The 26,208-nt window shown below is 42.8% G+C and overlaps 2 protein-coding genes across 3 annotated transcripts in view; one reads left to right on the forward strand and one right to left on the reverse strand.

Annotated features, from left to right (window-relative positions):
- Positions 1 to 2,336: 2,336 nt before the first annotated feature.
- On the forward strand, positions 2,337 to 15,300 carry LOC119456511 (uncharacterized). 2 transcript variants are annotated; one of them, XM_037718338.2, is made up of 6 exons: positions 2,337 to 3,668; positions 4,025 to 4,094; positions 5,617 to 5,723; positions 7,998 to 8,123; positions 10,896 to 10,979; positions 15,043 to 15,300. In XM_037718338.2, the coding sequence occupies exons 1-6, from the start codon at positions 3,611 to 3,613 to the stop codon at positions 15,165 to 15,167; spliced, it is 570 nt and encodes a 189-aa protein (XP_037574266.2). In that variant the 5' UTR covers positions 2,337 to 3,610; the 3' UTR covers positions 15,168 to 15,300. The 2 variants fall into 2 exon arrangements, with proteins under 2 accessions (XP_037574266.2, XP_049525874.1); XM_049669917.1 differs by lacking the exons at positions 2,337 to 3,668; positions 4,025 to 4,094 and adding an exon at positions 4,891 to 5,031.
- A 2,146-nt stretch (positions 15,301 to 17,446) lies between these two features.
- LOC119456508 (oligoribonuclease, mitochondrial) overlaps positions 17,447 to 26,208 on the reverse strand; it is a 30,255-nt gene continuing 21,493 nt past the window's right edge. Inside the window, exons 5-6 of the mRNA XM_037718336.2 lie at positions 23,171 to 23,227; positions 17,447 to 19,685 (exon numbers count right to left, since the gene is read on the reverse strand). Coding sequence (XP_037574264.1) covers positions 19,571 to 19,685; positions 23,171 to 23,227 — 172 coding nt within the window. The 3' untranslated portion in view covers positions 17,447 to 19,570. The remainder of the gene's footprint in view (positions 19,686 to 23,170; positions 23,228 to 26,208) is intronic.

A 26,208-nucleotide genomic window follows, 5' to 3' on the forward strand; every position in this document is an offset into this window, starting at 1 on the left:
CTCCCACGCGCAAGCAAGGAAGCGAGAAGCCAGCGCCGGAGGGAGCAAGCGGGGGGGGGGGGGGGGGGGGGGGCACTTTTACTCTGCCAACAACCGCGCTCGTCGCTCGCCCGCACCGTCTCTTATCTCCACACGGCTCTGACCTTTGTATGCGCTGTGCATTCGCCGCTCAGTTTCCGTTGAAGCGATAGACCGCACGTACCTTCGCCCGCTGCGGCGTAGGAACTTGCTGCCAGCGTTTTGACAGTCGTTGTCTGCAGTCATTCAGTGTGATCTATTCATGTTTGTTTGTGCGCGCTCACACCACGCTTGTTCATTCAGTTAGTAATAGTCGGGCCACATTTTCCAACGCACGCTACACATGCAATGCTGCCCGGATCGGCAGTGCAGCGCTACAGGTGTGTCCCTTCGCACGCGCTGCCCACGGGAAGCGCTTCTCATCAACACCACCATTTCACATGCTCCTTCTCGTGGTCATCGAGTCTCTCCATGTCGGTCTACTTACGCCGCAGCACAGCTGCTTACTTAATCAGCTCATGTTTACTACAATTCATATTGCTACCAAAGCCGCTCACCTTACTTCGTATGACACTGCTGTGTTGCTATCGCATTCATTGCTTCGCCCTTAGGGCGAAACTGTGACATTTTTTAGGAGGCATTGGATCGGGCCTTCGTCTCTTTACCTGGCCATGGGCGGCCGCCCGATTTCCTGCCGAGCTCATTTTTTTGCTTGGGGACGTGCCCAGGACTTCACCTAAGCCGTCTCCGCCACCTACGGGCAACAGGCCTTCGGCCTGGCCGCCCACCCGACCTTGAACGTTGGATTCATGGACCATATCATCGGTCACTTCTAGGTTTTTTGCATGAGTCAAGTGTGTTCGTGTATTCTTGACATGCTTTGTATTATGCCTAAGAGCAAGCTTTCGAAATTAAAAAAAAAAATTAAAAACGCGACCATGGGCGCGATCGGAGATCGTTGTTCGAAATGCGCGTTCAGTTTGGGTCCAGTTTTACCTCACGCGATTGCCCTAGGCCGCGCGACGCTGTCAGACGCACCCGGCGTCTTAGCGTCGCGGGGCCGAGGCTAATCGCGTGAGGCCAAACTGGACGCAAACTGAAAGCGCATTTTCACTCAGTGTTTAGTACATTGGTTCATAATTTATATATAATGAACACAATTTAGTTCACAGTGGCCTTATCTTTCCCTTCACTGCGGACATTCCAAAGCAATACACAAAGCCCGACATGAAACGGTGATGCACCTGCTGTGATACTCCTCACCAAATAAATATCGAAAAAGTAGCCGATTTGAAAAGGCGTTCAAAGCTCGCGAACTCTCGTACAAGGTTGCGACAACGTTGGATGCTAGGCTGTGACGTCCAGCGCGCGCCGATAAAGTTCAGTTCTACAGCCGATACCCGCCAATCAAACCAAATTAGTAGGAAATGGAGACATAACAGGATGAGTTAGCGAGTGAGCGTGCATCTAGGGTTTAATTACGCCTTGTAAGTAGCCCGGCAGTGGCTCGCATGGCGGTCCCTTACCGTTTAGAACCATCCAGGGCGTGCGTGACGGAAATTTTTTTAGGAGGCATTGGTGACGGTGCGTCTACTCAGACCCCCACCAAAAAAAAAAGAAAGGAAACTCTACGAATACGTCTCAGAGGGACGCGAGACGACAAAACGTTGCATGCTTGGCCCGACCACTTCCACCATATTTCACGAAACACGAATATAGAATAAAGACCAACACGAAACAGACCAGCAATTCCATAGAATAAAGGCAATACAACGGCGACGCAAAAAGGATACCGAGATGATGATGATGATGATCCTTTATCGTGGCTCGCACCCACTGAGGGGGATAGGCCAAGAATCGGGCGGCAGTAGGTAGCTAAAAAAAAATTCTTTTTGACAATGAGATACGCAAAATAAAAGAAGCAAAAACAAAAACAAAGAAAATTTTGCATAACTAGAGTAGTGTGATGATACCGAGCGTTACGCATGTGCTTGTGGGATGGTCAAGTTTCGGTTTGTGATTGCATTCACCAACCTCGGATTAAAGCAATGATTGGGATCCAACCTGAAATAAAACAATGCATCATTATTTTGTTTTTATTGACAATATTTCTGGTTTTGTGACGCTCAACATTACCCTTTTCTGCCTCTCTCTGAAACAACGTTGATTTTCGAACTGGGATACCTGAAAAATCCAATCTAATCCAATGGAGTAGCTGGCTGGCTCGAATGTAAATGTGGCGCGTTGGGCATGGCTTTGCGCTTTACGTAGTTCTTATAGTTTGAGTATGCACTCCAAGGGCCCATTCACACTTGCGACTGGCGACCAGAAAGCTACTCAAAACGAACGATGTTCACACTGACAAATGCGACCGACGAGTCGCTAAACCGAAATGTCTCGCGATATGCCGTTGACGTCTGCTTGAAATGTCATCGCCACGTAAACTAAACGTCAGCTGTTCCTTCGCATCTGATTGGTTCAGCTGCTCTGCGACTGCGGTCGCGCGACTGAAAAATCGAGCAGTGAGCGACTGTCCCGAAACGGTCGCATTTCGATAAAAGCGACCATTTGCGACTACTTGCGACTACTTGCGACTAACTTGGTCGCGCGACCTCGCCTTGTCGCAAGTTAACTGTTAAACGCTTATTTTGTGACTGCTTACGAGTGCGCTTTCACTTCGTCCAGGGCAATGGACGCGAAACTATTACCGCATTGTGTACCAGGATAATGTATTCCTATGGTCTAAGCAGTGCTCGGCTGAAGTCATCAGCCGCGGATATCTTCCAGATAAATGACAGTGTTACACATTCACAGCATTTTCATGATTTGATGCCATTGTAACTACTGAGCGCATCAGCCATGATCCACTTAAAAAAAAATTATGGGGTTTTACGTGCCAAAACCACCATTTGATTATGAGGCACGTCTAGTGGGGGACTCCGGATTAATTTGGACCACCTGGGGTTCTTTAAACCATGATCCACTTTGATGGAAACGTATAAAAGCCTCGTTATTTTTTATCCGACTAGAAAGTCGCAGAAGTCTGTAAACAGTTAATTTATTTTTTTCGGGAACTTCTCCAGAGTGATCAAGACTAAAACATACTAATAAAATTGTAGGGTGTAACGTCCCGAAACTGCACGCCGTAGTAAAAGGCTCCGGATTAGTTTAGGCCACCTGGAATTATTTGGATGCACGTGAATTTATGTATATGAGCAATGTAATAATAGAACGTAATAAGGCCAGACCAGCACATTTTTTGCGAAATTCTATTGAACATGCATGGTACCATGAAATCGAATCAAAAGTAACTGGTATGTTTAATTTGTTGTAATACCGGTGTCACGTGACCACTTTTGATCGCGATCAAGCCCAATCTGGGTCACAATTCCCGACTGCGATCGGCCCCCTCGCGCGGCTTGCGCAAAGCAGTTCAAATCAATCAGATGTTTGAGAAATATAATTGTCACTGGCCAGTTTCTCTCTCTCTCTCTCTCTCTAATGTGTACAAAACTGCCTCTTCTCCAGTACTGCCCGTGTAACACTTTTTCTGCAAATAAATATTTCTTAGTTTCTCTACTTCTCTTTGTTCATGAGAACAAAGCATCGAAGAAGAAGAGGAGGAAGTCGTGCAGAAATGCTAACACAATGTAAGCACATTGCAGCTTTTTTTAAACTTCTGTTCACTTTAATTATCAACAGAAGTGCAATGCATTAGCTGGCCACGTGGCCAACTCGCGAGCTTTAATGTGCAGTTCTTTTTCATTTGTGTTCTCAATTCTCACAAGCACAGTGCTGCATTGCTCTTCATAAGTCTCCATTAGTAAGGTACAATTGGTATACTTGCAAAAGAGCTACACTTATTCGACTATTTAAACAACAAATATCTCCACATTCACCTTGTCAAACCACAATAGCAATATTGTGCTTAGCTCGAGCTGAGTGAATGTAGCAGTATGATAATGTACTGTGGAGCCAAACATAATGTTTACTTTTTTTCTTGCAGCGAAGGATTCTGGAAAGTTAGTACAGCACCCAGCATCACTGGTTGATAGCACTGGTGAAATTAAAGAAAGGTAAATGGGGTGAACTGTAATATCACCAGTTATTGTTATGTTGTTTTAAATTTGTTCGACCAACCAAGATTTCGCCATTAAACCCCACATAACTAACAAACTAACTGAATAGGATACAGTGCAGTGTATTAATTAGACTTGAAGAGCATGCACATTCGTTAAATCTTTCATTAGCAGCCATCTAGGCAAACACTGCAATAGATGTAATTGTGAACCCATTCTTTTTGAGTGCCCAATTTTAGGAAGATATCATTAGCAACGCGAATGCAAAATGTTTGAAGCTTTTGCCATCCATCAAAGAGGTGAAAATTGTGTCACCGTACTTTCGCTATTGCTACATCACAAAGGAATTATGTACTTATCCAGCACATATGACACTGCAGCGTTAATGGCGATTTTGTATGTCCTTGTTTGTTCTTCCTTGATGCTGATAATACTCTCAATATACCGGGTAGGTTTTTTTTTAACGTTAAGAGAATTTTTAAATATCACCTCTGGCATATACCACAAGCCTATTCCTTGAGCTGGATTACTGGAATAGGCGGACATTACTTACACTAGAAATCAAAATGCATAAATGACTAATTAACAAAATTCCAGTAATCAACTTCTTACTTTAGTGCATATGTTGCAATACCTGAATCGAAATCAGTGATTTCACAAGGCACAACCATTTGGAATGAATTTTGAAACTAGCGCTAATTTTGAGATAAGTGTTGTCAAACGTGCGGTAAAAATGCATTGTTGTTGCTTTTACTTTTTAACAAAATGCCTTTTTATTCATTGAAGCTCAAAAACTACTTGAACACCAATGCATTTCGTCTCAAACTTTGGGAATGCATATCTCGAAACTGGTGTCATCCTCAGAATTTGTTTCAAGTAGATGCGACTGGCAAAGTCACCAGCTACATTTTGTAAATGGTAAATGGGCCACCAGGTAATTAGTTTAGAAGTTAATTAGCAAAACTAGGTAATTATTCAAATAATCATTTTATTTCTCATGCAAATAATGTCTGCCTCTGAGAGTAATCTAGCTGAAGAAGTAGAATTGTGCTACATGACACAAGCGATTTTTAAAAATTCTCCTAATGATTAAAAATACACCTTAAATATTAACATCAACATGCAATAAAAAAGAAAAATTGGTTGTTAGTCAGCACCGTGTTTGTCTATTCTTGTCTTGGTCCTGCTTCTAGTGCTGTTAACTTCAAGTTTTGAAATGTACCAATCAGCCCAATTCAACACACTTTTGCATGTAACAGGCTGTTCAATATGGTAGCAAAACAGGTGTCAAGTGAAGAGAAATGTAGTCATGAATGGCAGAGTGATGAGGTTACAAAATTTGCAGAGGTAAGGTCAAGTGGAATTGGCACAGGACCAAGGAAATTGGAGATGTTTGCATGGGAGAGGCCTCTGCAATGGCTATTTATGATGATGAAATGTCATAAGGAGTACAAGCCAAGTGACAAGGATAGCCAAATCAAGGAATCCTCATAACTCCATGCAAAACTCTTTTCCACAGAGCCTCCAACTCTTCACCGACCACCTTGCTTTTGTTGCTTGTGGTGCCGATAGTGCTAGTGCTGTTCGCGGACTTTGCCTTTGCCGTTGCCACGAAATCATCAGAGGGTAAGTCAACCTGATAATTAAGGACTGTCAAAATTTATTTGTATCTGATTTTCATGTGATGTGAACACACACAGACAAAGGCAGCCATCGCCACGAGCTTGCAATAAGCCTCTTGACGTTTCCTACACCTGTGAAATTGACTGCTCTCTTTTCACTACAGATTTAGGTTGCAGATTAAATTCTGTGCACCATCACTTTTTAATGTGTTAGCATTAGGAGTGTCAAAATGGAAAAGAGTGTGCGTGTGTGTGTGTGTGTGTGTGTGTGAAGTGTGGGAAGCCGGTCACGGTAGCAGAGGTGCATAGTATATGGTGCAACTAATAGTGGTCTGCTATGGGCATTTAGAAACTATATGGCTATCTATGGGCACCGTCAGTTGCACTTTGCTTCTCGAAGAGGCAGGACGTGTGTCGAGTGAGCTCCTGGATGACCCTTTGCAATGTAGCGAACCCATTTTAAATCATGGATCCGGGACCTCAAAGAGGTGCGACGTAATGCTAACGCATTCCTCGCGAATTTACCGCTAAATAGCCACTGAATTTCTTTACAGACCCTTATTATCACCATGCCAGAAATATTACCTTTTAGCAAAAACACTCAAATGTGTGGCTGACATGCTATCACTTTAACCACAACCTAGAAAATTATATGATCCAATGCACGGCAGGAATCAATGCTATGCGAAATATACAGCACCATTTAGGGTCATGGAAACCTTTAACAGATGGACCAGCATGTTTGTGTAGCAGTTGTGTGACACGAGTGTGTGTGTGACAACAGTAGCAAGACGATGATAGTATGGCAGTGATGGCATGACCACTCATTTATTGTATTATAAGGAAGAAATGTTAAAACGACCTGGGGCAATCCTGAATCTGGTGTAGGATGGGGAAACTGACGCGCCCACATTTATCGTGTTCCTATGTAACATGATTCATACGCATAGGACAGTTGGCAAGGTTGACATTTTGTTCATACTTTCCATTTTTGCACCTCTGATATTTGCTCTCTCTTTGTATTTATTCAATTATATGGACGCTCGAGGTGCACCGTCACGTTGAGGTCAGCGTTCTGGCTTCCACTGCTGGCATGAGCACTGTGCGCACACGCATATTAGATACTTTAGGTTCGGGGATGCAAACGCACCCTAGCGTTGGGGAACACAAACCGCTGGGTGTACAAAAGAACCCAAAGTGAGCACAAAAGAGCGCGAAGGGCCCACAGTGGAGTTTGCGTCCCCCAACACTTGGATGCGGCTTGTGTCCCCTAACCTATAAATCTCTCTATTAGCGCTCCTTATGAGCAGCTGCAGTGTATGCATACCATACCGTGGTGCACACAATTAATGGTCAGCGGAATGGACAGTAAACGTCAAGCTAAATCCATTGAATTCTTTCATTGTGCTCTCACAAATGCCAATGGTTTTCGATGGGTCTCATCTCGTGCACCATCAAGGTGCAAAGCTTGTATTCATCATTGCGCCAGCGTTGTGACAAAATTATGCCTGGTATCTGTCAGGGAGCTGCTCCTGCGGTGCAGCAGCAGCTAGTTGTCCCGCATGCTGCACTGCACCATGTTGCGTGTAACGCTAAAGCTTGGTATCGCTGATTAGGGAAATTAGCGCAACAAAAGACACACGCACTTAAAGTGGAGACAAAGACAAGTGCTTGCTATTGCTTTCAATGCTTTGCCTTTGGGCAAAACTGCCAATTTATTTAGGAAATCATTGCTATAAGGCATAAGGCACTAGTTGGCATTGGCACACGAGAAGTATGCATGCGTCTGTGGCCTTTTATGGACAGAGCCTTTGTGCTGAGAGACCCTGGTTGGTGTTTATTGAAGAGGCCCAAAAGGATGCAAGACAGGAATTCCTAGCTACTGAAATGTGGCTGGTATGTGTCAAGCAAGGATTGCTTTGCATTACAGTCCAGTGATCTCTCATTCAGACTGATTAGCTGTAATGTGAATGTACAAGTTTCTTATAAAGATGCATATGCAAGTCCAGAATGATCCGGATCGGTACAGGTCCGTAAATATGCTAGCATGCCGTCTTGTTCCAACCAATGGATTGCTCAGCAAGAACCTCAGACCCTATAGCTCATAATTTGTGCACCAAGTTATACAGTCGTAAAAGAGAAATCATATGCTTACTTTTTTCTCTATCCAGTGTTATAAATTGAAGGCTAGCAGACCGTGCTTACTTATTCTGGACATGCAGTAAAACATTGTTGCAAAATGGTACATTTTAGGACAGCATATTGTCTTGCTTTAAAGCCCAAGCAGGACACAGAGCAGCAGTAAGGACCGCTGACACCAGCTCAAGTGGAGAGAGTGCTTCTGGTGGTTCCGTTGCCGATGCTAAAGTAAAGGACGAGGGAAAGACCTTGATGAGCCGAAATTGTAAGTATGAATGATACCACAATTTGGAAAAGGCAGCACAGTACATGTAACAGCTCATGGCTTAAATAATGAACCTTGATTGCTATTTGCTGAATTTCTTGTTGTGCCATACTTAACAAAAATATATAAGTTATGAATGTCATTTCCATATCACTGCAAACATTCGAGTCACTAAAAGCTCAGGATTTAGGCTGGTATATTACTCTTTCGGAACTCCATCTGCATATGCTCTGCGAAAAATGACAGCTTGTCAGTAGAGAAAATGAAGGCAGATGTTCCCATTTTTAAATTCATATGCTATTCATAAGAGTTGGCAGGTTTACTCTCAATTACTTTGAAATGCAGTGTAATGTTTTTTTTAATAATTACTAAAACATACTTGTCTAGCGTATTCAAAAGCTGTCTCAACTTCTAGTGTCATGAGATCTAGTGCAGGAATTTAAACTCCACAACTTCATTAGATTATTGTCAAGGAAGTTATGCACCAAATGAGTGTTCTCTGCCACTAAACCTCAACTTAATTTTTTTTTAAAGTTTTACAGACACCAACTTATCATGGACATAACTTATGCACAAAACTACAGCCATTGTTGTAGTGCAAATGAGCTGCATTTGCTGTTTGTGCCACAGATGGTGCTGAACATAATTTTTTTACTGCGAGGTTAATTCTTGCTCATAAGTAAAACTAAGCACAAATCGCCAAAAATGTCCTACATTTATAGATGGAAATTAATGTTGTCATGTGGCCTTTGTAATTTTGTAAGCAGAGTAATTAGCTGCTGACTACGCTTACTCCCATGCCACGGAGACTGTGGTGGAATGCCCTAGATAAAGGAGCTATGCAGCATCACCAAAACAATTGCAGGACTGCATGGAGGGACCACAATGGCTACTATTTTACTATAAATTTTATTTAGCAATAGTGCCAATCTCCTATGAGATTGTAGCATGAAGGACATGCACTCAAGTACAGCATATAAGTAGGGTCCTTCGCTTTCGGGTAAAACCCGATAATGCCCGATTTTTGTACTCGGAACAAAATTTATAAAAATCAAGTTAAACTCGATATCTCCCTGAACCTTGCCATTTTGTAAAGAATAATAATAAATGGAGGTGTTACAAAAGTAATGAAGTTAGTTAAGATATATTATTATTACTATTATTAAAATTAGAATGATTACTACATGAATATGGAAAACGCTTCTTTCTCACTTAACACTAAAGTGAAAACTGGCATATATGAAAGTATAATATATTCAGCGCGTGCCGGCCTTCATTGAACGAAAGCTTGTAGGTTCCTCATAGCCGCGTTTAAATGAATACTACAATGGCATATTACATCGCATTTTCCGCATGTCGCATAATTTAAGCTGTAATGTGCTACGAAGCAAATTAAGGCGGCGCTAACATTGCTGTGCATTGCGAATGGTAGCTGCGACATAATACAAAAAGGTAAGGTATGCAGACACGAACACAAGCAGACAACACGCACGCTTCTCTTGTGTCCGTGTCTGCACGCCTTACCTTTTTGCATTATGAATCCTTACCAACTAGCTCAGCTTTCTGTCGTAGCTGCGACGTTGAGACAATGTTTACCTAACTACTTTATGTTTGAAGAAGGGTGACCGATTCGTCTAGTTGGATTTTTGTTGCAAGAGAGTGCATTGGGACTAAGTAAAACAAGACGACAAAAGACAAGGACGAAAAGCCTGACAGGTATTTCCCCCCTCTAGGATGGACGTAGAAATTCTCCCAATGCATACGATATATCTACATCAACAAGTGCTTGTAACATAAGGAAAAGTATCACACCTTCGGTGAAGCATGCCTTTGTGCACTACCTCTTGCACTTTTTTCCTTTGTTAAAAAAGTGCAGAGCACAATGTAAAGAAAGGATTTGCCATGTCTTTGTTGGTTTTTTTAAACTGTGGTGTTAATTCATCATATAATTTGCGAGCAGCTCTTTTTGCCATTACGTGTTCGTGTGAGCGATTTAGCTTGTATAAATTGAACGTTTGTGTCCAAAAGAAGACATTGATTGTGTTAATCTTGTTTAAAGTAAATCAGAAAAATCCACAGCCAGGGTGGACAGCGATAGATGAGTGAACAGAAATGCATGTGAGCACACATTAAGAACTGAGGTGACTGGCTTGCGTATGTATATATTCTTTTTACATGCATTTGGCACTAATTTTCATAGCTCGGCAAAATAAGTGGATATTCACTCATACTCACTCACCAATATTTTTGTAGGCAATGTACTCACACTCACGTGCACTCGTGCTCGTTGGCAATCATTCACATTCCTACTCATGCTCATCAACACTCACTCGTGTTCCTAGTGTATTCCGGCACGCCCTTATGCTCCTACTCGCATCAACTCCCGCTCATCGACACTCACTCACATACATACATACCCACGTCCACTCACACTTGCCGTCACTGTCTTTCACTTGCACTCACATTAACTGGCACTCACTCCTGTTCATACCCATGTCTATTCATACTCACCTGCATTCAATTCATTCATTTATCTCATGTTCACTCAACTGACGCTCTATCCTGTGGAATGAGTGTGGAAATGAGTCTGTGTACTCGTGAGTAAGTATGCCGACCTATGCTAATTTCTCCTTATGTTGTAATTGACTCACTGCTTGGGGATATTAGTGCTGGGGATATTAGAGCTCTACCATACAGCTCAGGGCAAACTTTTAATAGTCACACTCTCGCTGGCCTGACAAGTCTTAAAGGGGCTTTTTATGCTTCTTGCAGCAACGGCAAAAGCTCATACTGCTCAGAAAAAGCATGATTTAGTGTCAAAAGAGTCTGCCACAAGAAGGAACAAACGGAGCACAGGTAAACGCATGCAACCATTTATTTGGCTAAAAGCGCTTTGTTCAGCGCTTCAGAACAGTGTGATGAAACGGAGTCTCCATGCAACAGTTACAACAAAATAGAATGGTAGCACACTGAAATGAGCAGCATTCAGATCACAGAAGGGAACTGGCATAATCACTGTGATGATTTTCGTAAAGCCCTTTGTGATGGCAAGCAATAGAATAGAGCATAATTTGAAGTCTAGTATATTACTACATTCATTGTTATGCATTTGTATTATTCGTATAATTGCAAATTACAACAAATGATTGAGGAACTTAATCGAGAAAGTGTAGATAGAGTGGGGTTGAATGCTAATATGCAGAAGACAAAGATAATGTTCAACAGCGTGGCAAGGGAACAAGAGTTCAGGATCACCAGTCGGGCTCTAGAGTCTGCACAGGAGTACAGCTAGGTCAAGGTCAATTACTCACAGGGAACCCTGATCATGAGAAGGAAATTTACAGAAGAATAAGTATGGGTTGGAGTGCATACAGTAGGCATTACCAAATCCTGACTAGGAACTTACCACAGTCGTTGAAAAGAAAGGTGTAAAATCCAGCGCAAATATATGGGGCAGAAACTTGGAGTTTAACAAAGAAGCTCGAGAATAAGTTAAGGACCGCACAAAGAGCCATGGAACGAAACATTATGCCTAATGTTAAGAGACAGGAAGAGAGCGTTGTGGATTGGAGAGCAAACGGTGCTAGCCGATATTATTGTTGATATTACGAGAAAGAAATGGAGCTAGGCAGGCCATGTAATGGGTAGGATGGATAACGGATGGACGATTAGTTACAGAATGGGTGCCAAGAGAAGGGAAGTGCAGTCAAGGACGGCGGAAAACTAGGTGAGGTGATGAAGTTAGGAAATTTGCAGGCGCAAGTTGGAATCAGCTAGCGCAAGAGAGGGGTAATTGAAGATCGCAGGGAGATGCCCTCGTCCTGCAGTGGACATAAAAAATAGGCTGCTGCTGATGATTATATAAATATTTATGCGTCTTGTTAGTGCTTGCCATCTATGCTGCTAGCAAACTCCATGGCAAAAAAAACCAAAAAAAACCACAACCAGTCAGACCAGTGTTATGACCTGCTCAGGCAATCTGAAATAGGCAACATGAAAAGCAGCAGCAGCGGGACACCACTATTCTTTCACTCTGTTTTGTGATAGGTAAATTGAAAACTGTCCTGCATTGCTGCAGTCAATTAATCGAGGTGACAAAATGACACTTTCAATACTTTCCCTAAGATTGCTTAAAGTTGCCGATCAAGTAGGCTGCTTCTTCCTTTGTTACATATTGCATATTGACACACATACATCATCTTTTTTCGGTGACCGTTTTTCACCCACTTGACTACTGTTTCTCTCTGACAGGCACTGAAATTACTGATATCAACTGCCTAGCTTCACTTCTTAGGAGACAAATTTGCAGAGAATGGCTATATTCTAAAATTTCTGCTGAACAAAGTTGGAAAGTGTGGATGCCAGGACATATATTTTCAGACAAATATCTGAATATTACTGCAATACCAGTTTTAGGATTTCTGTGAACTGGATTTGATGCAGTTCTTATCCGGTTTTACCTAAACAGTTGCAACACATGCCTAAAGTCTAAAAATATTTTAATTAGTGAGAGCAGTGTTTATCAGCAAACAAAACATCTTGTGATACGGGTTAGCTTGAAGAGAGTGCAAGCCACAACTCCACCAATAGTCTTTTCATTTATTGTGCATGGTGTTAGTATTCCTGACAGCACAATAAAAAGGGTGCTTCAGCAGCCCTGAAAAAAGCAGGGGCGCACTCTGCAAATGCCATCAACGCAGCAGTATTGTTACATTTTGTTGAGCAACTCGGGCTATTTTTCACGATGAGGCTAGCCTCATTTACTAATTAACAAGTACTATTAATTAGCTGCATTTCTAATTGTTTACTTATAGTAAAAGCTTCAATGCAAAAGTTGCAAAGTGCATTGAGAAACATTTGGAGCCCCAAGAAATGGAAACCATTGCAACTATCTTCATGGAAAAAAACATCGGAAATATTTCAATAGTAAACCAGTTTTCACAATTCTGCAAGGAATAGGAAAAATTGTAATGAAAGGAGAAAACCAATTCGCCCAACAATAGCATGAAGCTACCAAGAAACTCATATGGGTTTCACAAAAAGAAAGCTTCTTGGTTTAAGTCGAATTCCTCTCTAGCTTCGTGCTACTGCCAGGTGGATGCCAGTTTTTTCTAATTAATGAAACGTTCAACACATTCTGCATCTTCTCCAGTGGAAGTTCATTTGAATCAATACTTTAGAAGCTGTTAACAACGTTTTGTTAATTAACAACTCAACTCATCACAACGAAGTAGTCTTATATGCTCAGGACAGAGAAGAGTAGTGCGGTGGCCGGTCACTTTTTCTTTGCGACAGGCATGCAGGCTTCATTCTTTGACAACAAATGTGCAAGGGCTCAGTGACAACATTGTTCTTTTTCATATTTTCTGCAATTTTTTCAGAACCCGGAGGGGGAAAAAATGCATAAGAGATAACACCATGGCGACAACTTCATTGTTTCTCAACATGCTTTACAACCTTTTAGTACAGCTTGTGCCCTAAAATGAATATTTAAAACTTTGCATAACTTAATATAACCTAACCAGACTAAGAAATAGTCTGAGTAGCTCGAGACAATTACGAATTGTTTCACCTAACGAGTGCCACTCCTTACAGGCCAGCCACGGTGGCTTGGCGACTATAGTTTAGCACTCCTAAGCACGAGGTCACAGGATCAAATCCCGGCTGTGGTGGTCGCATTTTGATGGTGGCGAAATGCGAAAAATGCCCGTGTCCTGTGCATTGGGGGCACGTTAAAGATCCCCTGGTTGTCAGAATTAATCCGGAGTCCCCCACTACAGCATGGGGGACTCCGGAACCCCAGAATTCAATTCTTACAGTTCAGTTCATGTTACATGAAACACCGAGGTTGTATGTGCATATTTATAAGCCACAAATAATAAAATCAGTTCACTTAATTATAAAACCCAGCATATCACCATGCATCTGTATTTATCAGGTGGCATTGGTGTGAGCTGCTAATTTTCACACAATTTCTGCCCTCACTTTCTCCTTTTTTTTTTTTCTTGCTTCTTCTTCTCGTATCTATAGCAGCAGCCAGAGAGTGCCCAGACACAAGACACACCACTGTCCAAGACTTGTCTGCTCACTTAGGCTGTAGGACAGTGCCTAGTGCCAAGATGGCAGTTGATTTTCACCTCCTCTACCACCTTTCAGGCAGCAAAGCAACCAAGCCAACTCATGGCATATTTGTACAAAGTTGATTACACGACAGCCAGTTTGCTGTTTTAGGAGAATCCTAAAGAAAACTGAAAGTCACGCTAACAGTTCTTTCTGGAAGTAGCAGTGCAACACAAATGACGACGAAGAGAATGAGCACCTCTCCTGTGCTCTTGCTTGTCTTTGTTCATGTCCCGCTTTTGTTCCAAAAACGAATTCTATTCTCAAATTCCCTAATATGTCCAGGTGAGGCTGCCACCAGGCAAGGACTTTGCAAAGTACAGAAACACGATTCTGATTATTTATGAAGTAGATTCTTGCCAAGGACATGTACTCCTCCTATCGACATTTTATTAATTCTTCGACTGTGTGCATTCCAAGTGCTGTTTTGAAATACAGAACTGTTTGTAGAACATGATCGTGTCAATACATTTGGTGCCTGGCATGTTCTAGCAAACTCATTAGCTTGATAGAACGAATAATCACCTCTATAAAAAAGAAATGTAGAGACGAAAAAAAACAAAAAAACCACACAACCTGCTAATGTCGTCATTTTTGTTCCTGTGTTTGATCCTTTTAGTGGCAATTACATCCTTTAATAAACACCAACTTGGCCAAGGCTTCTGAAGGAATCCTTTGATGCCTTTATTTGTGCAGAACCAAGAACATAATTTTTGTTACCATCTCTATTACAGGTGTAATATTCTACTATCGCAGTTAACACAAACTGAGTTTTTCTTTTTTTTTTTTTCCAATTCAGGCCAAAGAAGCAGAAAGTCAAACAAAAGCTATGTACCAGGAGGCCATCAGCAAAGAAGCACTTTTAGCCTCAGAACAACCGAAGTCGTGTACACGGAACCTTCACAGGACATGAAACAGCGATGAGCGAGCTAGAAGAAACCACACCAGAAGTCTAGTTCTGCATTCAACGCTTACATAAAAGTTGATTAAAATGGATCAGATCACGCTGTTGCAGTTTAGTTGCACTGTACAGGTGCTGTTTCATGCATTAAGAACATCCTTATGTCTGTCTTTCATCTGCTTTGCCTTAGTTAGCGAAGAGACACTGCCAGGTTAATTAAAATATATTCTTTCTCATGTTCATAAATTCAGTCAAGTTGGCCCAAGTACTCATTTACTCTGCGCAAGAAATTTAAACAAACTCTGCATGTTATATAGCTGGAAAAACAGACATACTCCTGTAATTTGGCACCATTTGCAAATCAAACTGTGCACAAAGATTCCTTTACAGCTAGTGATAGCCAAACATTTTGTGTCAGATTGTTGAATGTCAACAATAAGAAACATTTTTTTTGCTAACTTTAATCATTAACTTCATTATTAGTGTTCCTGTTGTTGTAAGTGAACCGTGGCAGTGCTCAGGATATGAGTTGCGCCCCACTAGCGCTTATAGCATTCCCGAGGGATAGACGACTCAATGAAACTCTGAAAATAACTTGTGCACTTGTGTTAGTGTATCTGCTACTATCTCACCTTGAGTAGCATGCCAGGCCTGTCACTAGGCTAACCTATTCAGATATCATTAACTTTCTCTCTCTCTACAACTTGAAGACGTAAGGTAGAGTCAAATTGTGTTTTACTTGGGCACCTTTGTGCTTACAGAATGCAGCATACTGTTTTGAGCGCACTCAGTGGACTGCGGCCACCACTTGCAGAAACATGTCGCTCCGTTCATTCCGTGGTAAAAAGGTTCACATCTGCAACACCTTGCACATAGTAATTACATCATACCTTGCGATATAAATGTACGAGACCTACTTTTACAATGACTAGCGCGACACATATTTATAATACTTCTTTCATATGGAACACACTATTTTTTTATTGTGAATGCAAGCACTGGGAGAAGACTACCTAGCATTCCTAGTGTTGCCTGCTATGGATTTTTAAGTCTTAAACGGACCACAGGAATACCCCTCTACGCTGTCCATCTTAGAGGTCATAGTATCAGCACTGTGGTGTCCTTTTCTACCACCAGATAGTGCCACTGAACCATCATTAATGAAAATTCTTAATTTTGCTTCTTCTGGGGACACTGCTGTTGCGACACCTACACAAATCTCTTAAGTAACAAATGCGCTTAGTGAAAGAAAGTGGTAGGGGTTCTGAAATGTTGAAGGAAAATGAGTCTTATAAGTGAAATTGTGTACTCCCAGCTGTATATGCGGGAATAATATTTCGCTCAGAAGTCTATGAAAATATTGCACAACTACATAAGTTCATTTTTTATGTAAAATGAACAACAATGAACCTCAAAGTACAAGAATTTCTTTGTACATGCTGCAATTCAATGTAAAGCTTGTGAGTGTCTTTTATGCAAAGGAAGCGATGTGAACTTTGCATGTGCAGCTGCATTTATGGCTATGCATGCAAATAAAATGATACTAGAATCCATGGTAAAACTCAAGTGCATAGAAACAACAAAGGACACAGGTTGTAGTTAACAAACAAGAGCTTGTATGTAAACTACCTGTGTCCTTTGCACAGGCTCCGGAACCGGGGGGGGGGGGGGGGGGCATGCCCTCACGCTCGAAGCTGTTCCGACAGCAACCCCCCCCCCCCTCCCTACACCCGTGAGGCTAGCGAGTGCTTTGACTAGTTAAAAGGGTGCTCCCTTCCTTCAGCAAAGGAAACAAAATTTTTTGGAAGCTTGCGACTTCCGAGACTCTCTTTGTCGGTGCTTTTTCTGCGTCGAGAGCGCTGCCTATTTTTGTCTCGTTCGACGTATCTTCCGTCCTAAAGTGCTTCTCGAGGAAGAGAAGGCTCTATTCTGCAGCCCTAGGATGCCTCTCATTCTCTTCCGTTTTCCTTGCCCCTATCCAAGCCCATGAAAAGCAAAAATATAACAAAGGTAAGTGTAAGTCTGTTCCTAGAAAAGCATGATGAAAATTATTAACTTATTGCTCACGAAGCTTGAAATGTGCGTTTTCTTCTCGTTAGTTCCAAACCGCCTTGGTTCCAGTACACAGACTGACCGTAGTGAAAATTGGAAAGCCCACGGTCTTGTTGCTGAAGGGTTGCGATCGAGAAGCTTGTTACCAACTCGTCAGGCACGTCGCCTTTCCAGCATACGTAAATTAACCAACAAGCCACGGATTTTCCAAACAGTGCCGGACACCAGAATTAACCGTACAATAAGTAAATCGTGCTTTTTGTGTTTTATTAATAAAGTTTTCTTTCATAAAAAGCAGTTAAATATGGTAAATGTATATATATGTATATATATATTCGGCAGTGGCATAATCATGTTGCAGCCCAATATTTACACCAGCAGCAAAGTAGAATACACTTGGTTACTGCAATATTAGCTGTTTCTGTCTGTTTGATCTCTGCACTACCAGGTGGCATCATACAAGCCGCTCACGTTTACGGTTCCGCCACAACGCTCCAAGGCCCGGGTCTGCCCGCGTTTACCCGATTAGCGGACAAACTAAACCTCTCTAATGTCATGCATTGCCGATGATGAGCAGGCAGATCAGCCATCTTCCGTTTAGGCGGCGAGTCAAACGAGGCTGAGAAACCACGTGGCCCGGAACAACTTATACCGGTGTCACACAACCACTTTTGATCGCAATTAAGCCCGATCCAGATCGAAATTCTCAACCGCAATTGGCTCCCTCGTGCAGCTTGCGCAAAGGAGTCAATCACAACCAAGAAATTCAATCCGGATTGGGCTTAATCGCGATCAAAAGTGTGCCATGCAACACTTGCATTAATCCGTCGGCAGAACTGCGCAGTATGAGCGGCCAGCAAGCAACCACTGCCAGTGCTATCAGGGCTATCAGCACAGTTAGCACAGTCCATTCGTGTTTCGGAGGGTGGTGCGGCGTAAAGCTATGGGTAGAGCCCATTCGTGTTCGGAGGGGTGGAAGGACAACGGGAGAGAGGCGTGTGAGGAGAGCGAGGCGGAGAAGGCTGGCATGCAGCTGCTCGAATTTCTTTTTTTCTTTTCAAGGATTTCGCATTCCATTCTCTTTCGGCACGGACACCCAGTATCCAGACTTCATCATTAAAACTGATAATGCGGCACAGGGCACTGTAGTAATTAAGTCGGTTAATTCACCATAGAAAACATACAAAAGTTGATGGTGCAGCAGTTTCTCATTGTAATAACCGATATATTGTTAAAAGAGGTATCGTTAAAAGTTGGTTCGATTGTATATGGCTTTCATAGGTTATGAAAAGGCATTTGATTCAGTAGAGATACCAGCAGTCATAGAGGCATGCGTAATCAAGGAGTACAGGAGGCATATGTGAATATCTTGGGAAATATCTACAGAGATTCCACAGCTACAGTGGTTCTCCACAAGAAAAGTAGACAATTACCTATCAAAAAGGGGGTCAGGCAAGTAGAGACAATGTCTCCTATGCTATTCAATGCATAGTTAGAAGTATTCAAGCTATTAGACTTTCCCGGAAAGGCTTAGGAGTGAGGATCAACAGCGAATATCTCAGCAACCTTTGGTTTGCAGATGACATTGTCCTGTTCAGCAACCATCGGGATGAATTACAACAAATGATTGAGTAACTTAACTGAGAAAGTGTAAGAGTGGTGTTGAAGATTAATATGCAGAAGACCAAGATAATGTTCAATAGCCTGGCAAGGGAACAAGAATTCCGGATCGCCAGTAAGCCTCTAGAGTCTGTAAAGGAGTATGTTTACCTAGGTCAATTAATCACAGGGGAGCGGGATCATGAGAAGGAAACTTGCAGAAGAATAAAATTGGGTTGGGGTGCATACGGCAGGCATTGCCAAATCCTGACTGGGAGCTTACCACTGTTGTTGAAAAGAAAAGTGTACAATCATTGCATTTTACCGTTGCTAACATACGGGGCAGAAACTTGCGAGGTTAACAAAGAAGCTCGAGACCAAGTTAAATACTGCACAAAGAGCGATGGAACGAAAAATGTTAGCCCTAACGTTAAGAGGCACGAAGAGAGCGGTGTAGATGAGAGAGCAAACTGGTATAGCCGATATTCTAATGGACATTAAGAGAAAAAAAAATGGAGCTCAGCAGGACATGTAATGCGTAGGATGAATAACAGGTGGACCATTAGAGTTACAGAATGGGTACCAAGAGAAGGGAAGCACAGTCGAGGATGGCAGAAAACTAGGTGGGATGATGAAGTAAGGAAATTTGCAGGCGCAAGTTGGAATCAGCTAGCGCAAGACAGGGTACTTGGAGGTCGCAGGGAGAGACCTTCGTACTACAGTGGACATAAAAATAAGCTGATGATGATGACAGTGTGAATGGTGTAATAATTTGTTAACTAGAAACATTTGGTTCTATTTTTCTGGCACTACTGGGCTCTTTTCCTAGGAAGATCTTCTTCCGATAGAACCTTAGCTCTTCTATGCTCTCCAGGATGTCTGGCATGGCCCTGAAATGGAAAAGATGAGTGCGAAATGTTGTAGACTATTACAATGAGGCTACAGAAACGGTACTCCTTAGGATGGGAACAAGCAGTGCTTGAACAGAACGAAGTGAGTACGACAGACAAGGCGCTGTCTGTTGCTGTCTGTCATTCAGCAAGGTTGTACTCACTTTGTCCTATCCAAGTGCTATTTGTTCCCGTCCCAATGATGTACCAACCAGCCCAGACAAGCACACTACTACTACTTAATTTTTTTACAAGTATATCTTGCATGTTGCAAAATTTTGAATACTCTCAGATATAACGACCATGACACCACTTACGCTATGAATGGGTTGATGCCGTATGCTGTCGCTGGAAGGCATGCCAGTTTTATGGTGTGATTCATTACGCAACCAATGAGCAGAGAGATTCAAACCTATTAATCAATACCTTTCTAAGGTTATTCAGCTTACTTGCCTCCATTCACCAGAGTTTAGTGTTATGCTGAACTTGCTCACGAGGAGCATGGCATTCAGTGACTATGCAGTATGAAGCTATTGAGGGAAGTTAGGTCAGCAATTAAGTGATTGATTGTGTTTAATGTCTCAAAGCAACTCGGGCTACATAGATGCTTTAGTGGAAGGCCTTCAGGCTAATATTGAACGCCCGACAGTCATCCAGAGTGCAGTACACGAGCATTCTTGCAATCTACTTGTTTGCAATGTGGCTGCAGTGATTGAGAGTGAAACCCAGTTGCGCTCAGGAGCATAACACCTTAGCCACTGTGGTAAATAAAGTTGAACACAAAAGGACCGAACAGAGAGGACAAAAAATTCTGGCAAAACCGACTTCACAATGACTGTCGATGTTAACGCAATAAGCATTGAAGCAATGTAACGGCACACCATATTGCCACAGCCGAAATGTGTCATGCATGAGCTCTGTACTGCAGGGTTCCTCTTTCGGGCTTCCTTCTGCACACATGCCATCTAGCTGTGCGTGTGTGAAGTCTGCCCTTTTTTTTGCGTGGCATCTGAGACTGCACCGATGGCGCGCCGGTGCATGTGAGCTGTGTCCTGCAGCGAGGCTCCTCTCTCGTGCTTCTCTCTGGATACACAGCACCATATAGCGGCGCGCCCGCAAAGTCCTCCTCCTTTTGCATGGCCTCCAAGATGTGCAGCATGGTGGTGCGTGCTAACGCTGAGAATTAATTTCTCACTGCCCATGAACATACGTGGTACAGTGCTAAGGCGTTGGGCAGCTATGCTTGAGGAATCCATGTGACGCAGGTTCCCGAGCACTAGAGAAATTTTAAAGGTATTGTTTCTTTATTGAAGAGCGGCATAAAGAGGCTAGATAGACCCTAAGTGGCTGAAGTATGCTAAGAGAGCTCTTTGCATTAAAATGGTAACAGAGGAGGAATCTAAACTGCATCTGTATATGTAACTGTCAGGATGGTGAGGAGCTATATACATCAGCAGTGAGCTTCTGGCTGTTTACCCAGCCTGTTTGACAGGAATGCCACATATGTGCTTAACCACGACCAACGAGCACAAGAGTAACTTTGCTTGCACAGCGTATGATCTCTGTAAGCCATGCCCACACATTGGGGTAAGCAATTACAAACTCTGCATTAGGCAGTCCAGCTGTATTAAGAAAGACCCCAGAATACAGTAGACTCCCGCTAAGAAAACCAGGTTAAGGCAAACCTTCAGATATGGCGAACAATGTGCAAGTTCGTGTCTTAGTTGTTAGTTCATGTCTCATAGGCACCATGAAAAAAAAGAAATAGAGAAAAGAAAACACCTGCTTAACACAAATGGTCCTTTCATGTAAGCTTAACTTCTGTGGCCACATTTGCTAGTTGGCTTACCAAGAGGCCTAGAGTGACCTCTTGCAACGCTCCAACAAAAGTGGATGGCATATCTGTGGACTACAACAGTGTCCATAATTATGTGAAAACATACAAGGCTGGCATCATGGTAACATTAATTGAGGTCCTTGAGTTGCCTCTGTTGTCTGATAATGACGATGAGGATGCTGCCAAGGAGCTATGTATGGCAGCATCCTCATCATGCCAAGGAGCTATGTATGGTGCAGCTGATATTGCTTATCTTTAAGAGCACCACTTATGACAGGGAGAACATGCGCAGCCTACCAACTCAGTTTATTGATCTGTTTTGACAGGCTGTGTGTGCAAAGACGTGGGTTGCAGGTGACGTGGCAGCGTACATAAGCTGCTGCAATTCATGCAATAAACCGATTTGGTAGTCAGCACATGTCCTGTGTTCTCTCTGCTCGTTCCTGTTGTAAATGGTGATGTTGATAATGGGTCGCTACTAACATGGCAATCTGAAATCCTAATAAGTATGATTACTGCCTCAAATACTCTGGCACATTGTTTCAACATGAGTGGCTGAAGGATGTTCAAGAAAGTTAGGTGACAAGCCAGTTTCAAGATAGCATATGACTTTGCAAAGTACTTGCAAGCAAAGGTTACTCAGTCACCCGAATAGAAGAGCATAAACCAATGCTTTGAATCATGCAAATGCAATAAATTATTTGCAATATCTTTGCTTTACATCTGTCTGTTGGTCCTAATACCTGGGTGCACCAAGAATAGTGAATTTCTTTTCTTTGATGAGTTTTGTCAGGATAAACTTCTGATAAGATGGAAAGAATTTCTTGGTCTCGCTTGGTCCCTTCAAGCTTGTCTCAATAGCAGCCTACTGCATATATTTTTTTAAAGCTGCACTTTCTCTGCCTCTGTGGCTTTCTCCAAGTCGTATTACTGAAAACAAGGTTAGTCATGCAAGATGGGCCTGGTGCCTGCAAGAATCGGCTGACGAAACCACACTGTGGCGGTTTATTTTATCACAAAACCTGCTCTATTCTTGACTAATGGTGGCTTTCATCTCTATTAATGTAACACAAGGCACCACAACACAAGTCATAAAATATTTACATAAGTTTTGAAGTATAAGAAATGCACAAATTGTTTGAGGGCCCATTTAAAGATCAAAGGTGTGGAATTAGCCTTGTATTACCAAATGACACCTCCTTGCAAAGCTTTCCTCGCAATTTCTTCCTCTTTTTTCTTTCCTTTATCTGAATTGTATATACTAAGTTGTCAGCATTCAAACACGGCCTTTCCTTCCTGTTCGTCATTCAAACTGCATAATGGCATTAATTAGTAGTCATGTTTGAAGTTTATTTATTTGTTCATTGAATACATGGGGAGAATCGATGTTTAAAGAAATTCACCCAGTGGTCAGTGTGTTAGCTCTTGCACAGAATTGAAAAAAAAGGAAAAGAAAGAAAGAAGGAAGATGTTGAAAAGTTGAAAGAAATGTCACGGTGGCCTTTAAGCAAAATTGCGGGCTCTGATACTCTCACCGATACTGATGACAATATTGTCAAGCAACTAAGCAAGTTCATTTACCATATTAAAAGAATATCACATGGCCTTAAACTTTCCTCTTTGTCTTTGAAACAACTGTATCCTTTACCTGTGGGATGCTGTTTTCAGCCTCAGGGCTTGGTAATACTCGTCTCCGAACCACCGCCTGCAATAAAGACAAGCAATTTGGCAAACTAAACCTGTTTTGCTAGTCAATCTACCAACTTAATTACAGTTGATTATAGCAAGGCAGAAACCATAAAGGTGTGCTTCTCTCACTAGGACTCCACTCACTTTGTGAGTGGAGTCCTACTATGTCAGCCTACTATGTCAGACTACTATGTCAGCCTACGGAAGCTACGTGAAATCTGACTCGCGATGTGGGCTGCTCACGAATTGTATATCGCGCCCCAACACAGAAATTAGTCAGCAGCAGCTCGAAAGGACATTTAAGAGAAACGCTAAATCAATTTAGACTGATAAAGTCTGCTTTGAAATTTTATTTAATTACAGAATGTTAGGTTCTTTATTAGAAAAGAAAATCAAGCTCAAAGTTCTATTTCTTGAATTTTGCACTGATACCCCAGCACCTGCACGTCAGTGTGACATCACAGTAATTTTTCCGATTTGAGCTGTTGTGGCTGAGTAAAAGTTCTTGAAAGTTCAGTCATTGGCTCTCTCAACATACAATGTAGTCCATCGTTACCGATAGAAGATCAACTAGGGAAAAGCACGGAACCAGTCAAAATCCACGACGTCATGGTGAGCTGATGCGAAAATTTCAAGCACCGTGGCCACCCGTCTTTCATGCTTCCATCTTTTTTCTGGCTTAAAGGGGCCCTGAAATACTTTTATAGCTAATCGTAGAATGGCTTCACTATTAAAGGACGTCATCTCGCAAATCTTGCACCACAAACATTTTTTGAATCCTTCAAGTATAAGTGGAGTTATTGCACCAATACGTGGCTTTCTCTCTCTTTTCGCCACAGCTAGTGCACTGGCTAAAAATTGAGTGCCTTGGCAGCAAGAGAGCTCATCACAACCGCATGGTGGCCACGGCAGACTATGCGACACAACACGCAGCTGCTATCTCGGAGGCCACAAGCAGCAGACGCAACTTGCGCACCTGTTGTACATAGTTGTTGTGCATAGACTGGCAGTGTAAAGATGAAACAATTTTCCTGTCTTTTCGAGATTGCAGACATATATACATGTTTCATTTATTTAACTAATGAAGTCGCAGTTTCGCCCGAAAGGCAAAGCATTCATTGCGATAGCAAATTAGTAGGGAGCTACCTATACGAAGTAAGGATAGTAGTTTTAACGGTCATATAAAGTTGTAAATATTTGCTTATTAACTAAATAAACAAGCACGGTGTCATGCGCACACAGATAAACATGAACACATCTCGCTCGATGACCATGGAAACTCGTCAAAACGCTGGAGTGAGAAAGCGTGCCAGCAGCAGCAGGCAAATTGACCTTTGCGCTGTCTCTCGTCTCACTTCAACGCAAACGTCGAAAGCACAGCGCATACGAAGCTACCGGCACTCGACACATGCACTTTATACCCATCGCAGATTGCTTTGAAGATGTGTAGTATAGTATAGTATATATAGTATAGTACTATATATACTATACTATACTATACTACACTGCTATATACTATAAAGTGCTATAGTATAGTAGTTAATTTGAATTTCACAGGACCGAAAAAAATGTCCAAATTAATCGAATGTCGAATTAGCGAGGGTATCAAGAAAACAATAAACAAATGTTTTCTGCGTCAACACGCCTCTATTTACTGAATGAATCAACAGAATCCTGTTTTTACTTTGCACAAAAGCAGTGCAGAAGCTGCAATTCTCATCACTTCGTGACTGATTAGTGCTCGCAGCGGCGAAGGCCTCGCGACTTCTGTCACAGCTCGGCTGCGATGCGCGTCTTCATCTGAGACTCGCTTTTCACTCGATTATCCCGATTATTTTTTCGCCTGTGTCGCCAGGTCGCCGCCCATCGCGATGTAGACGGTGCTCTTCATCCTTGACAGCTTTGCATTGAGTAAAAACGAAACTACTGTTTGCCGCGGCCGCTGTCTACGCGATCATGGACGGCGACCTTTTGGTTCAGAAGGCGCGCAGCCGACGCGCGTACCGAGTCAAAACAAAACTACTGTTTGCCGCAACCGCTGCGGACGAAATCGGACCACTATTGACATGATCATGGACGGTGACTGCACTGTCATGAAGGCACGCGGCCAACGCAGCGCTATGTGCAGCAGTAAACGCAAAAATAAAGGCTTTAAAGGCACAAATAGGCACAAAGCGTTCCGGCGTTGCTGTCATTCCAGTACAATTTTCACTGATGACTATGGCGATGCAAACTCCGTCGCTTTGTTATGGTGCACGCTAACGTCGTTTTGGCTCTATTACGTCGCACATTTGCGGCACTCCGCCAGCCCCAGCGCTATCAGCGCAGTTGGTGCGGTCCATTCGTGCTTCAGAGGGGTGGAAGCGCAACGGGACAGAGGCGCGCGAGGCTGGCGATGCGGAGAAGGATAGAAAACAGTGAGCGGCGGCGTGCAATGGCTCAAATTTCTTTTTTTACATAGGCACTTCAAGCGGATTTCTACCGTTGGCGTCCCCGTCGCCGTGAGGTTCCGTATAAAGTCCAAGGGCGATAAAATCTTCGCTGCGCACTGTATGCTGTATGTGCGAGTGAAACTGCGAGAGCTGGGACGCACGCTTTCACGACGTTGTGCTGCGGCACTAACGGCGCAAGGGCAACTGGCAACTCAGTCTCGCACGTGAAAGGAGGAAAGCGGGAAGGCAGCGCGAGAGGGAGGGGGGGGGGCGGCTTCTACTCTGCCCGCAACTGTGTACTTGTACTTTGCCCGGCTGCGGCGGTCGCCCACACCGTATCTTGAATGCGATCTGCAGACGGCTCATAGCTTTGTATGCGCTGTGCGTTCGCCGCTCAGTTTCCGTTGAAGCTATAGACCGCACGAACATTCACTTGCTGCTGCTGCTGCGCTTGCTCACGGCAGCGTTTTGAGAGCGGTTGTCTGCCATCATCGGAGTAGGATCTATTCATGTTTGCTTGTGCGTGCAGACACCATGCTTGTTAATTCAGTTAGTAAGCGAATGT

Source organism: Dermacentor silvarum, chromosome 6 (assembly GCF_013339745.2).
Source record: "Dermacentor silvarum isolate Dsil-2018 chromosome 6, BIME_Dsil_1.4, whole genome shotgun sequence".
Lineage (NCBI taxonomy): Eukaryota > Metazoa > Arthropoda > Arachnida > Ixodida > Ixodidae > Dermacentor > Dermacentor silvarum.

Excerpts from the sequence above, each read along its gene's own strand:
- LOC119456511 (XM_037718338.2), top strand. The coding sequence starts at position 3,611 with ATGAGAACAAAGCATCGAAGAAGAAGAGGAGGAAGTCGTGCAGAAATG. Across the intron at positions 3,669-4,024 it reads TGCAGAAATGCTAACACAAT|CGAAGGATTCTGGAAAGTTA; the intron begins GTAAGCACATTG and ends TTTTTCTTGCAG. Across the intron at positions 5,724-7,997 it reads TGCCACGAAATCATCAGAGG|CCCAAGCAGGACACAGAGCA; the intron begins GTAAGTCAACCT and ends CTTGCTTTAAAG.